General features: G+C 55.7%; 1 protein-coding gene across 1 annotated transcript; it reads left to right on the forward strand.

Annotated features, from left to right (window-relative positions):
• Positions 1-59: 59 nt before the first annotated feature.
• Positions 60-6,589, forward strand: LOC311510719 (leydig cell tumor 10 kDa protein homolog). Its single transcript, XM_084610650.1, has 3 exons — positions 60-312; positions 1,397-1,452; positions 5,617-6,589. The coding sequence occupies exons 1-3, from the start codon at positions 222-224 to the stop codon at positions 5,758-5,760; spliced, it is 291 nt and encodes a 96-aa protein (XP_084466776.1). The 5' UTR covers positions 60-221; the 3' UTR covers positions 5,761-6,589.
• Positions 6,590-14,014: the final 7,425 nt, after the last annotated feature.

Below are 14,014 nucleotides of genomic sequence, written 5' to 3' on the forward strand. Positions count from 1 at the left end.
GCGGAAGTGGCATTTTTTTCCCCCCCGGCGCGCGCTGGGGGGCGTGGTTTGCCGCGCTGTGTCCCGGCGCGCGCTGGGGGGCGTGGTTTGCCGCGCTGTGTCCCGGCGCGCGCTGGGGGGCGTGGTTTGCCGCGCTGTGTCCCGGCGCGCGCTGGGGGACGTGGTTTGCCGCGCTGTGTCCCGGCGTGCACTGGGGCTCTGCCGGAAGTGGAGGCCGCCTCATGGCTCAGGGGAAGCAGAAGTTCCAGGCCCAGAAGCCGGGCGGGGGAAAGAAGCCGGCGGCCCAGGGGGTCCGGGGACCCCGGAAGGGAGGTGAGCGGCCTGGGGGCGGGGCTAGGCCTCGGGGGCCCCGAGACCACGGGGCGGGGGGGGGGAGAGCGAGCAGGGCCTTGGCCCCCGGGCTGGGGGGGGGGGAGAGCGAGCAGGGCCTTGGCCCCCGGGCTGGGCCGGGCGGGGGGGGGGAGTAGAGTAGCAGGGCCTTGGCCCCCGGGCGGGGGGGGGGGGAGAGCGAGCAGGGCCTTGGCCCCCGGGCTGGGGGGGGGGGAGAGCGAGCAGGGCCTTGGCCCCCGGGCTGGGGGGGGGGGGAGAGCGAGCAGGGCCTTGGCCCCCGGGCTGGGGGGGGGGAGAGCGAGCAGGGCCTTGGCCCCCGGGCTGGGGGGGGGGGGGAGAGCGAGCAGGGCCTTGGCCCCCGGGCTGGGGGGGGGGAGAGAGCGAGCAGGGCCTTGGCCCCCGGGCTGGGGGGGGGGAGAGAGCGAGCAGGGCCTTGGCCCCCGGGCTGGGGGGGGGGGAGAGAGCGAGCAGGGCCTTGGCCCCCGGGCTGGGGGGGGGGGGGAGAGAGCGAGCAGGGCCTTGGCCCCCGGGCTGGGGGGGGGGGGAGAGCGAGCAGGGCCTTGGCCCCCGGGCTGGGGGGGGGGGAGAGCGAGCAGGGCCTTGGCCCCCGGGCTGGGGGGGGGGGGAGAGCGAGCAGGGCCTTGGCCCCCGGGCTGGGGGGGGGGGGAGAGCGAGCAGGGCCTTGGCCCCCGGGCTGGGGGGGGGGGGAGAGCGAGCAGGGCCTTGGCCCCCGGGCTGGGGGGGGGGGGAGAGCGAGCAGGGCCTTGGCCCCCGGGCTGGGCCGGGCGGGGGGGGGGAGTAGAGTAGCAGGGCCTTGGCCCCCGGGCGGGGGGGGGGTAAGCGACCTGTTTTCCCTCCGCGCTCCAGAGGGCCCCCGAAGCCCCATCCCCCTGCAGTCCCCAGAGAGCGGCTGTTGCCCCCCTACTCTTCTCCCCCAGGACCGTCACAGGGGCTCTCTGGCCGACAGGCTGGGGTTCGCCAGGCTGGGGCAGTTCAGCTGCTGGCATTGAGTTCTGCTTCCAGGGAGCCAAACGCTTACCCCCCCTCCCCCATGTCTCTCCCCCAGGCCGGATAATTGCTCCCAAGAAAGCTCGGGTGATCCAGCAGCAGAAACTGAAAAAGGTGAGGTGGGGTGAGGAGAACAAACAGCCCCTAGCAGCAGTGGCAGCATCTATAGCTCAGTTTGTTACAGATCGGGCCCTACCAAATTCCTGGCCATGAAAAACGCATCCTCCCCCTCCCCAATGAAATCTTGTCTTTTGTATCCCTTTACTCTATACCAGGCAGATTTCACAGGGGAGACCAGCTTTTCTCAAATTGGAGGTCCTGACCCAAAAAGGGAGTTAAAGGAGGGTGGCAAAGTTTATTTTAGGGGGGGTTGTGGTATTGCCATCCTTACTTTTACGCTGTCTTCAGAGCTGGGCAGCCGGAGAGCAGCAGCTGTTGGCCAGGTACCCAGCTCTGAAGGCAGAGCTGCCGCAACACCATATCATACCATCCTTGCTTCTGCGCCGCTGCTGGCGACGACTCGGCCTTCAGCGCTGGGGTCCCAGCCGGCAGCCACCACTCTCCAACTGCCCAGCTCTGAAGGCAGCACCACCGCCGACAGCAATGCAGAAGTAAGGGTAGCCGTATCGCAACCCCTCCCCTTGCAACCCCCCCCCACGACTCCTTTTTGGGTCAGGACCCCTACAATTATAACACCGTGAAATTTCAGATTTAAATCGCTGAAATCATGACATTTACTCTTTTTAAAATCCTATAGCCATGAAATTAACCAAAATGGACCATGAATTTGGTAGAGACCTAGTTCTAGAGCAGGCGTGGCCAAACTGCTACTTGTGAACCACAGTGTGGTCCTTTTAAAGTTAAAGTGCAGGGCTTGTGGAGAAATTTCAGGAAATTTTGTCTTTCTATATTCAGACTTTGTTCTGTGTGGACCTGGTGTGCTCGCGATCTCCCTGAATTCTGCAGAATACAGGCTGTATTTACGGTTCATAAGTTGCATTTGAATAGTTTTAGATTTAAGTGTTAACCGTACGTTAATTTAATGGATGACAATGATAACTTCAAATTGTAAGAAATGCAAGTATGAAGAGGAAAACTGAAGTTTTAAGCCAGAATGGGAGGAAGAGTTTGCATTCACTGTTAAAGGTGGTAAACCTCTGAGCCTTATCTGCAATGCATTGCTCATTTGCTACGAAGCGAGCAACTTGAAACATCACTGTGAAACAAATAACAACTTTTCATCTAAATACCCTCCTGAATCAGAATTAAGGAAAAACAAGTTAACCGCATTAAAATTACGCCTAAACAGTCAACAGACACTGCTTTCGGCATTCAGTAAGGAAGCTGACATGACCGAAGCTAGTTTTGTTATGTCATGGAACATCGCTCCTACTAAAGGTCCATATTCTGATGAATTTGTTAAGAAGAATATTGCAAAAGTGGTTGTAGTTTTAGATCCAAATAACACAACTTCAACGACTAATAAAAAAACATTCCAATTTCGTGCCACACTACAGAGAGGCGTATCTCCCAGATCAGTGTTGATGTTGCAAGCAAGATGCAAAATAATCTAAAGAATTCTCTAGCATTCAGCCTAGCTCTCGACAAATCCAGACGTACAAGGTAAACCCCAACTAGCGATATTTGTTGGCTATGTTTCCGCAGATTTATTTCTGACCTTACTCAGACAATCTTCAGGTTCCAGAACAAGTTAAAGCTTCTGCAAAGAGACATCGTGTCAAGAGACTTCAACCACTTTCCCCATCTCAAGAATAGGGTAAACACGTTCCCAGAAATCGAAGTAGAGGATCACAAACTCGAGGAATACAGAGGTAAAGTACAAGGTCTGCTTGATGACTTTCTGGCCAGGTTTGAAGACTTGCAGAAGTGGAGACCCTGCTTCGCCTTTCGTGTAAACCCCATTCATGGTTGATGCAATCAACGATGGCTGTCCAGTTCCCCAAACACTCACCATGGAAATGGAACTATTGGAACTCCAGGAGGACCATGCTTTAAAGAGGGTGCATAAATCACGGTCTGCAATCAAGTTCCGCAAGCAAGCACCAGGAACGATGTGTCCTCAACTCAGGAAGACTCGTGTGCGACTCATTTCAATTTCTGCCCCAACATACTGCTGTGAGTCGCTGTACTCCGTGATGGAGTTGGTAAAATCAAAATGTCCTGCAGCTCTTACAGATCGACGTCTGACAGAGCGCCTCTGTATTGCCCTGACAGCATATCAGCTGGATTTCCAAAGACTTACAGCCAGGATGGAGATCCAAAAGGCCTCTAGCTCTAGCAGTAATTAGCCAAGATACAATAAGTAGGGTGTTAATATTTTAAAAAATGCATGTGTAAAGGTTGTGCGGCTCTCGAGCTTCTGAATATTATTGTACGTGGCTCAGAGGGTCAGTAAGTTTGGCCACTCGGGGTGTAGAGGCTTCTCTCCAGGAGTAATAGGGTGGCTGCTTGTCAGTTTTACAAAGCCCCAACCTGATCCTCCAGTGTAAACACAGAGCAGCGTGTACATCTACCAAACAGACCGCACCACTGCTCGCACCAGTGAGGAGACACTGCACATGAATCAATTGAGCTTGGAAATTGGAAGCAGGTCCCTAGCCATCAGAGGAGGGAGGTTCTGGATCAGCCTCCCAGTCAGCACAGTGAGGACAACACCAGAACTAGCTTCAAGATGGAGCTTGATAAGGGCTGTGAACAGGGTGGTATGAGGGGGTGGCCTGGGCCAGCAGGAGCTAGACTGGATGCCTTGCAGGGCAGGGTCTCTTCCATCTCCACGTTCAGTGAGAGAGAGAGAGAGAATGAGCCACATGTGACAGGTGTCAGTTGTGTTGTATGATGTGTGACTGGGAGGTGAAGAAGAGCAGGATAAGAACCTGTGGAGAATAGACTGGATTTAAATTCTGGGTTGTAAATCAAAGCTGTAACTCACTCCAATCTGCTTTATCCTCTCCACATGGGCTGCTACCTGAATATATCGTGGTGACCAATATTGTCTCATTGTTTCCTTGTGCTCCCCTTTCAGTTGGCCTGTCTGTATCATCTGTTGTCTCTTGCCTTTGATTGTAAATTCTGCAAGGGTGAAAACTCTCTTCTGTGTTTTTACGTCACTTAGCACAGTGGAGTCCTGGTCTGCCACAGGAGCTGCTAGCCACTACTCTAATACAGCTAACCAATAAAAACTAGGGCTGTCGATTTAATCGCAGTTAACTCCTGTGATTAACTCATTAATTGCGATTAAAAAATTAATCAGTTTTAATCACACTGTTAAAAAATAATAGAATGCCATTTATTTAAATATTTTGGATTTTTTTTACATTTTCAAATATACTGATTTCAATTACAACACAGAATACAAAGTGTACAGTGCTCACTTTATATTACTTTTTATTACAAATATTTGCATTGTAAAAATGACAAAATAAATAGTATTTTTGAATTCACCTCATACAAGTACTGTAGTGCAATCTCTTTATCGCAATGCGCAACTTACAAATGTAGGCTTTTTAATTTTTTTTCATTTAACTGCACTCAATAACAAAACAATGTAAAACTTTAGAGCCTACAAGTCCACTCAGTCCTACTTCTTGTTCAGCCAATCGTTAAGACAAACAAGTTTGTTTACATTGGTGGGAGATAATGCTGCCAGCTTCTTATTTACAATATCACCTGAAAGTGAGAACAGGCGTCTGCATGGCACCTTTGTAGCCTGCATCGCAAGGTATTTACGTGCCAGATATGCTAAACATTCATATGCTTTGGCCACCATTCCACAGGACATGCTTCCATGCTGCTGATTGATTGTTTTAATCACTTGACAGCCCTAACAAAAACATAACTGGAACCATGCTAGACATGGACATGTGTAATGTTAGCCTGGAACCCTGCGAGGGAACAATGCGAGTCCTGCCCTCCGTGTGCGGACTGTGGTTGTGGAATCTCCATCATTGGAGATTTTTAAGAGCAGATTAGAGAAATACCTATCAGGGATGATCTAGATAATACTTAGTCCTGTCATGCATGCAGGAGACTGGACTAAATACTTCTCGAGGTCCCTTCCAGTTCTATGATTCTATAACTTCCAAAGGTGTCTCATCTGCTCAGTCTGAGACCTGGTCAGTTGCACTCGTTGGTAGCGTGGAGGCGTGGGCTGGGCAGGGACTAGAGGGCTCCCATTTAGCCCCTGACTCCTCCCCAGGAGGCCCCTGCTTAGATGGCTGCTGCTGGGTTAATTTGCCTCACGGCCTCCTTCTTCCCCAGAACTTGGAAGTCGGCATCCGGAAGAAGATTGAACACGAGGTGATGATGAAAGCCAGCACCAGCATGGCCAAGAAGCTGACTGTGGTCAAAGCACCAGAGAAGGGAGCCAAGAAGAAGGGCCAGTCCAGCAAGTCTCCCCTGTAACCTGAGCGTGGGGGGCTGCCACCATCCTTGCGCTCCTGGGGCCTCCCATAGCCTGTGACTGGACAAAAAACAACCATCCCACTCAGCTGGGAGCCCTGAGGAGGGATGGGGGCAGCTGTGTCCCCCTGAACAAAAGTGCTTTTGCAGCTACCTCCTTGGACTTTTTCCTCCTCTAATGTCTCCCGTGGTGCATATTCTCCCATGGCCTGTTCCATGCCCTGTAGCTGGGGATGAGGGGTGGCTTAACCCTATGTGGTTAACCTGCCTCGTGCCACAAATGGCACAAGCGAAGCCTGTCTTGTCACCTGGAAGGATGCTGAGGCTGAACGGGGCAGGGCAACTTGGTAGTTCTCAGCCAGGCCCTATGTGAGGGATTCTCTGTCCCTTCCCTATGGCAGGAAAGTAACTGGGGCCTGGGCCCCCTCTGCTGTCAGAGGTCTCCCACTGCAGAGTCAGGGAGGGTGTTTCCTCTGGCGGGAGCTGGTGCAGCCAGGGAAGAGTGAGCGAGAGCATCTCAAGGCTTTTGTTCTGCTGGTGAATTGCTGGCTGGGGGTCCTCTGCACCTGGGAGCCCCGGTGGAGCACCTTGGAAAACCTGCCTGTGTGAATTACGCACCTGAGGCTAAACTCATTTGCTGTGAGTGGAAGGGGAGCAGCTTGGGTCAGTGGAGCAGAGATGCTAAATCTCATGTTCTCTTACCAGCTGGATCGACTGACACCAGCCGCGCAGATTGGTCTCCGCAAACGCCCCGGGGGAAGTGGTGCGTTGCCGGGGTGACTCCCTGCCCTGACTGTCCTCTCGTGCTTTAATAAAATGTACTGGGTGGGAATGTCCTCTCCTGTAACTCCTCTGTTCCGCCTCCTTGGGGACTGTAAAATTAGGATAGCTGAAGGCCCCTGCCCTGGGGCTTGGATACAGGAGCCACATGGTCCTTGTGAGCTAACCACCCCCAGAGCCTTCTGTGCTCAGGACAGCCTGGGGAAGGTTCTGCTTGGCTTGGCTAGCAGGGGGTCTATGGTGGATGTGATTAGACATGTGGATCTGAACATAAGAACGGCCATAGTGGGTCAGACCAAAGGTCCATCTAGCCCAGAGGTGGCCGTCCTGCCCGGCCCTTGAGCTCCTGGCCAGGGAGGCTAGCCCCCAGCCCTGCCCCTGCTGTCCGCCCCCAGCCCCGCCCCGCCCCTGCTGTCCATCCCCACCCGCAGCCTCAGCTCGCTGTGTCGCCAGCACTCTGGCTGGCTCCAGTCAGGCGGCACGGCTGCTCTGAGCAGCATGGTAAGGGGGGAGAGTGGGGGGTTGGATATGGGGCAGGGGGTCCCAGGGGGTAGTCGGGGCAGTTGGATGGGGGGGGGTTGGATAGGTGTGGGAATCCTGGGGGGGCCTGTCAGGGGACATGGGTGTGGATGGGGGTGGGGCAGTCGGGACAGGGAGCAGGGTGGGGTCCCGGGAGGGGGCGGTCAGGGGACAAGGAGATGAGGGAGGTTTCTGAGGGGGGGAAGTGGGAGGGGCTGGATAGGGCGCAGGGGCCAGGCTGTTTGGGGAGGCACAGCCCTCCCTACAGATTTGGAACCCTGATGTCCTCAGGCCAAAAAGTTTGCCCACCCCTGATCTAGCCCAGTAGCCTGTCTTCCAACAGTGGCCAATGCCAGGTGCCCCAGAGGGAATGAGCAGAACAGGGAATCATCAAGTGATCCATCCCTGGTTGCCCCTTCCCAGCTTCTGGCAAACAGAGGTTAGGGACACCATCCCTGCCCAATAGCCATTGATGAACTGATCCTCCATGAACTTATCTAGTTCTTTTTTGAACCCTGTTATAGTTTTAGCCTTCACAACATCCTCTGGCAAGGAGTTCCACAGGTTAACTGTGTGTTGTGAAAAAGCCTGCATTGTGTGAAATCTGGTCCCTGTAGGACTTCCACCCTGCGTGGGGTCTGCGTGCGTGACTCCCTGTGTGGCTCTATCTCATGTTCTCATATGGCCCCATCACCATGATGTCTGGGCACCTTAGAGGCTATCTCTTTGTCAGGTAGGGTGAGGCTAATACCCCACTTCAGAAGCAAGGGGGCCAAGATCCAGACCCTCACAGCAGTTAGGCACCGAACTCCCAGGGAAATCAGTGGGTGTCTAATGCCTTGGAGGAGCTGGGCCTAAGTGACTTGGCTCAGGTCACCCAGGGAGCCCTGTAGCAGAGCTGGGAATGGACCCCAGAGATCCCAAGTCCCAGGTTACTGCCCTAACCACTGGGTCGTCCCCCCACAGGGGGTGTTAAGGGTACGGTAGAGTCTCCATCAAGGGGCGTGTCTTTGAGTAAGGCCGTGCTGTGGCTCAGCCATGAGCTCTGGGCTAAGGGAGGGGGGTTCTCCAACGTGCAGGTGGCTGGGCTGGGGGGCAGCTCTCCGGCTTGCGTTCTGGAGGAGCCTGGGCTGGATGATCACAATGGCCCCTTCAGCCTTAAATGATGACTATGCTCCCAGGTGAATGTCCTCAAACTTTGGGGCTCGGTTTCTGCCCTACTGAGGCCTGGTCCACACTAAGGGTGTGTCTACACAACACTGGATACCGGAGGAGCTAGCTTGCCATGGCTCTGCCCGCATAACCCCGAGCGAGGAACCTGTTTCTCCGCCGGTGTAGGAACGCCACCGCCCCAAGCGATGAGAAAATGCTTTGCCATTGACATATCTGTGTGTGCGCTGGGAGTTCTGTCCGCACGCCCCTGGCGCTTTGCAGGCGGGGGGATTTTCACACCCGTGTTGATTTAACTGGTCCACGTCGCCGAGCGCTGTCCCGGTGATGCGACGCCAGGAGAACCAGCCGAGCGTGGGCACTGGCCGAGCCGTGCTGTGTACGGGTCTGGCTTAGGAGCGAAACCAGCTACCGTGCCAAAAATGCAATGGCTGCAGCTACACGGGGCTCTTCCGCTGGCTGTCAGACGGGGATCGCACCTCCTCGCGCCCCTGCTGGCCAGAGCTGTCAGAAGTCTGCAGTGTGGATGTGGTCTGAGAGCCTGCTCATGCATTTTGTGGTGCTGGTTCTCCCACCCATGTGCTAGCCTGGCCCGTTATCACTCTCCAAGGCCCAGCTCTGCTCCTTAACCTGATTAACTCCCATCGAGGTGGCATTTCAGGGGCGTGGGGGAGATAATCCTGGCTGCTGGAGGTCATGGGGGGAGGTGTAGTGAACCGTGGGGGCAGGGGCGTGGGGAATTGAGGGAAACAGATCAAAGCATCTTCCCAGGAAGTGGGACAGAGGGATTAGAAGGGGGCAGAATGAATGGAGACTAAAAACACTGGGTCCCGGTGCGATGGATCCGTCACCCCGGCCAGCCTTTGTCACTTGCATGTGCTAACAGCCCAGCGCGGGGACGGAAGGAGGTTTTCATCTGCTCCTGCTGGACCTGGGTTGGTCTTTGATCTGTTGGAGCCGGGTCAGCCCCCTTCCCTGTGGATAATCAGCTCTGCTAAGCCCAGGCCTGGTTTCTAATCAGATGGGGCAGCCATTGGCATCTGGGGTGGGCGGGAGGGGTGATGGGGATGGAGCCCTTTGCATCAGGAGCTGAAATTCTGATCCCCTCCTCCTGATACGTCTCCAGTGGCCTGGCTGCAAAGTATTTGATGGCTCCCAGCCCAGTTTTCTGGGGAGCAGAGGAGGAAACTGAGGAACAGAGATTAGAAGCAAATTGAGCAAAGACACATGGCAGGGGGAGGGGAGTTAGGGATAGAACCCAGGAGTCCTGCACCTAGCCTCCCCTGCTCTAACCCACTAGTCCCCACTCCCCTCCCAGAGCTGGGGATAGAACCCAGGAGTCCTGAACCCAGCCCTGCTCTAACCACTGAGCCCCACTCAGTTAATTCTTGATGCTCCATCATTTAGCATAGACAATTCCCCACCCATGCCAAGGCTGTGGGGCATTCAGCAAGGTCCCATCTTTCCTGTGTGGTGGGGATGTGGATTCCAAGTTATCTCCAAAGCCCACTCTGTTTGAAGTAAGACACCCCACCCCCAGCAATGGGCTGCCCGGAAAACTATAGCCCTCCAAAGGGAAGGGGGATTAGCATGGGCTGGGGAACCCCCTCAGCCCTCAGTTGTCTGCAGGGAACAATGGGGATTCCGCAGGGGCTGGTTCAAGGCTGTTCTGAACACTGGACTCAACCGAAAGGAGGGACCCCCCATGCAGGCTTTGCACTGCTAACCCAGCTCCCAGACCTCACAGCTGGGGGAAGCAGTTTAAACCTCTTTCAGGGGCTTTATTTATACAGGGGATTTAGCCCTGGGGGAAAGCTCAGGCTAGTGGGTAGAAGAGGGACACTGGAGCCAGGACTCCTGGGTTCTATTCCTGGCTTCAGGAGGGGAATGGGGCCTCGTGGCTGCAGCAGAGACCTTTGTCCAGGGCTCCTGGGTTCTATTCTGAGCTCTGGCAGGGGGATGGGGTCTAGTGGCGAAAGCAGCAGATTGGGGGGATCTGGATTCTACTCCTGGCTCTATTGCTGCCTGATTCTGTGACCTCAGACCCAATCACTTCCTCCGTCTGGGCCTCAGCTTCTCATTGTGTAAAGCAGAGCTAACGCAGGCCTGTGCCTCCAGGGTTGGGGGATCAATGTTCACCAAGTGCTTTGAGATCCCAAGGGGCCAGAGAAGGGGAAAAGGCTGTCAGGGTTACTCTAGCCCCGATTCTGCCTCCTTATGCACCTCGCTTCATGCTAGGGTGTTAGTTCCTCCCAGCTCCTAGGAGCCCCTGCCCCCAGCAGCAGCAAGGGGGTTGGTGGATTTGGTTGAGGTCAGAGCACTTAGCAGGCTGAAACCCCAGCTCCCCAGATGCTGAACAGGGAAGGAAGTGGGGGTTGGAGGGGGTGCGGGTGTGACCAGGATTGCTGGACACCTCAAATGCAAAAAGGGCTGCTCAAGGAGACATTTGTGTGCAAGATGTTTCATGTTGGTGAGAGACTCCGGCCTTCCAGCCCTGGAGACAATCTGTCTGCAGCGGGGCATCTCTCCTCTCCCAGGCCCCTGCCCCTTCACTGCAACCTTATCTGCTTCCCTGCCCCCTGCTTGAAGAATGGTCGAGTGGTCAAAGCAAAAGGATGAGAACCAGGCATTCTGGAATCTGCTCCCGGCTCTAGAAGGTCTCTGCTCTAGTGGTTAATGGGGATGGGGAGACCAGGACTCCTGGGTTCTATTCCCAGCACTGCCACTGACTTGCTGGGTGACCTTGAGCAAGTCACTTTCCCTCGTGCCTCACTTTCCCTTCCTGTAAAATGGGGCTAATGTTACAATCTTGCAAAGCGGTGGGCGGTGAGGCTCCATTCATAATGAGATTCCCCAAGAGAGCTGGGGACACACCAAGGTACTCTCATTATTGCACTTTGGGGAGAGCTGCCATTGGAATGAAGGGTGCCTGGATCCCTTCTTGGCATCCCGGCAGAGATTGCCAGCTGCGTCACTGCAGGAGCACACCCCTGGCTCGTAGAATGGGAGAGAACGTGCAACAGCTACTCCACCTCTGCATCAGGCCTGGGTTTCCAACTCATTCCGGAGCACACACCTTAGCTGCATCTGCACTGCAATAAATTAATAACAATCCCTAGTTCCGATCTACCACTTTTCATCAGCGGCTCTCAAAGCACTTTACAAAGGAGGTCGGTATCATTATCTCCATTTTACAGAGGGGGAAACTGAGGCACAGAAAGGCAAAGTGACTTGCCCAACATCACCCAGTAGCAGAGGAATAAAACGCTGGTCTCCCAAGTCCCTGTCCAGTTCTTTATCCGCTAGACCACATGGCTCTGAAGAGAAACCAAGTTGCCTTTTAATCATTTTTGGGGGGGAGGGGGGAAGAGAGGAGTCAGTGGGACAATCACATCATAGCCATTGTTCCCTTTACGCAAGTACCTGCTTGTCCAAGAAAGGCACTGATGCTTCGAACTCCTACCTTGAATCTAGGCTGCACTGTGGTTTCTTAACAGGCTCAGACCCAACAAGCGCTGGGATTTGAAACAAGTTTTAGCAAGAACTCCTTTGAACAGGGTTCCTGATTATCTGGCTTCTGACTGGGTCTTAGAAAATGCAAAATGAGATGTTTAACACAATGCAGAACTGTATTGCAGTTGGCTACTCTCCTGCGAGCAATCATTAATCATCATTAAGTAATCCGAGTCTGAACTGAAGCCATCACATAGGCTGACAGAGTTCCACACTCATCACTTGTCTGGTTCATTCAGGAGCACCGCACAAGTGAAGGAAGCCAGCGCAGGGGACCAGGAGACTTGGGTTCTATTCTTAGCTCTGACTCATGACCTTGAGTAAATCACACCTCCTCTGTACCTCAGTTTCCCCATCTACAAAAGGCGATAATGACACTGGCCTTCTCGACAAAGCAGGAAGATCTGATGAGAAGCCAGTTATTATTATATCAGTGATCCCTATCTTCTAACTTTCCATACCTCCCCTGGTAAGGTACGGAAAGGGTGGGATAACCAACACCTGTACCCAACGGAACCCCCAATTGTTACCCCCACCAATGAGTGTGGTGTGGAACTGGCCATTTCTACCCTTTCTCCAGGAAGAGGCAGAGCTCAGATGTCTTGTGGGTGGCGTGCTGCCTTCCTCCCAGTGGTTTGCTAGGGTGGCCCTGAAGGATCACTCCGCTTTAACCCCTCAATTCCTGAGTCGATTCCGGCAGAGGATGAAGCCGGTGGTAGCCGAGAGCAGATCGAACAGCTGGAGAGCCGGGGGAGACAGGGGCAGGAGGGGGGGGGGTAGCAGAGCAGGCTGAGGGAGGCCTGGGAAGCTTTGATCTCCCAGCTACTTCTGGTGTCACCCTGGAGTCGCACCCTGGCGGTAAAGAATTAATAGAGGATCTGGGTGCAGGAACTCTCCCCGAGTCCAACCACTGTGCAGGGGGATGGGTAAGTCCAGCGTGCAGCCAGCCTCTCTGGTGGCCCGTGCAAGTGATGGTTGATAAGGCTGGATGAGCCGAGGCCCCCCAAAGGCACTTCAAATGCTGTATGCTCAGGGCTACTGAAATGCAGCCACCTCTGGGGAGGGGGGTGACAGCGGCTAGTAACAGAGAAAGGGAGGGACACTTGGGCAAACCTCTGCTCTTAGGGATGCTGTCCTGCCTCATTGATTAGCATCCCTCCCTCTTTTGCCTTCATGGGCTCTGGATATTATCCATCCCTCCTCCCCTGCCAAGTCCCATAAAATTAACTGGAGCCCTTTATAAACAGCAGCCTTTTGGGTCCTTCCACAGGGGAAGGAGATTTGCATACATCACACTGGTTTGCATGGGATGGGAGACAGATGGGAACATGCAACCCTGGGGTGGGTACGTGGTCCTGGGTGGAACCTGCACATGGAGTGGGTGATCTGCTTGCAGCAGGAGGAATAGGGGAGGTGTTGGAGTTGGAAGTGGGAACTGCAGCAAAAGGAGGATTCCTGGGCCGAGGGATCTCTTAGTCTGGAAGAGGAAGGGGGAGGAAGAAGAGCCAGGGGGATGTCGATGGTATGGGACATGCAGGAGTTGGAGCTGAGGGGTCCCTGGCTGGGAGACACGGGGGGGGGGGATGAGCTGGGGGTCCCTGGCTGGGAGACACAGGGGGGGAGAGCTGGGGGTCCCTGGCTGGGAGACACGGGGGGGGGCAGAACTGGGGGAGGGGTCCCTCGAAGAGACTGAGAGACGAAGGGAGAAGAGCTGGGGGTGGGGGTCCCTGGGCTGGGAGACGCGGGGGGGGGGGAGGAGAGCTGGGGATGGGGGTCCCTGGGCTGGGAGACGCGGGGGGGGGGAGGAGAGCTGGGGATGGGGGTCCCTGGGCTGGGAGACGCGGGGGGGGGGGAGGAGAGCTGGGGATGGGGGTCCCTGGGCTGGGAGACGCGGGGGGGGGGGGAGGAGAGCTGGGGATGGGGGTCCCTGGGCTGGGAGACGCGGGGGGGGGGGAGGAGAGCTGGGGATGGGGGTCCCTGGGCTGGGAGACGCGGGGGGGGGGGAGGAGAGCTGGGGATGGGGGTCCCTGGGCTGGGAGACGCGGGGGGGGGGGGAGGAGAGCTGGGGATGGGGGTCCCTGGGCTGGGAGACGCGGGGGGGGGGGGAGGAGAGCTGGGGATGGGGGTCCCTGGGCTGGGAGACGCGGGGGGGGGGAGGAGAGCTGGGGGGGTCCCTCGAAAGGACTGAGAGATGAAGGGGGAGGAGCCGCGGGGGGTACCTGGGCGGGGAGGGGGAGGAGCCTGCGTCCTAGGCCGGAACCCACCGCAACCTCCC

This window comes from Lepidochelys olivacea (assembly GCF_965140295.1).
Source record: "Lepidochelys olivacea isolate rLepOli2 genome assembly, chromosome: 20".
NCBI lineage: Eukaryota > Metazoa > Chordata > Testudines > Cheloniidae > Lepidochelys > Lepidochelys olivacea.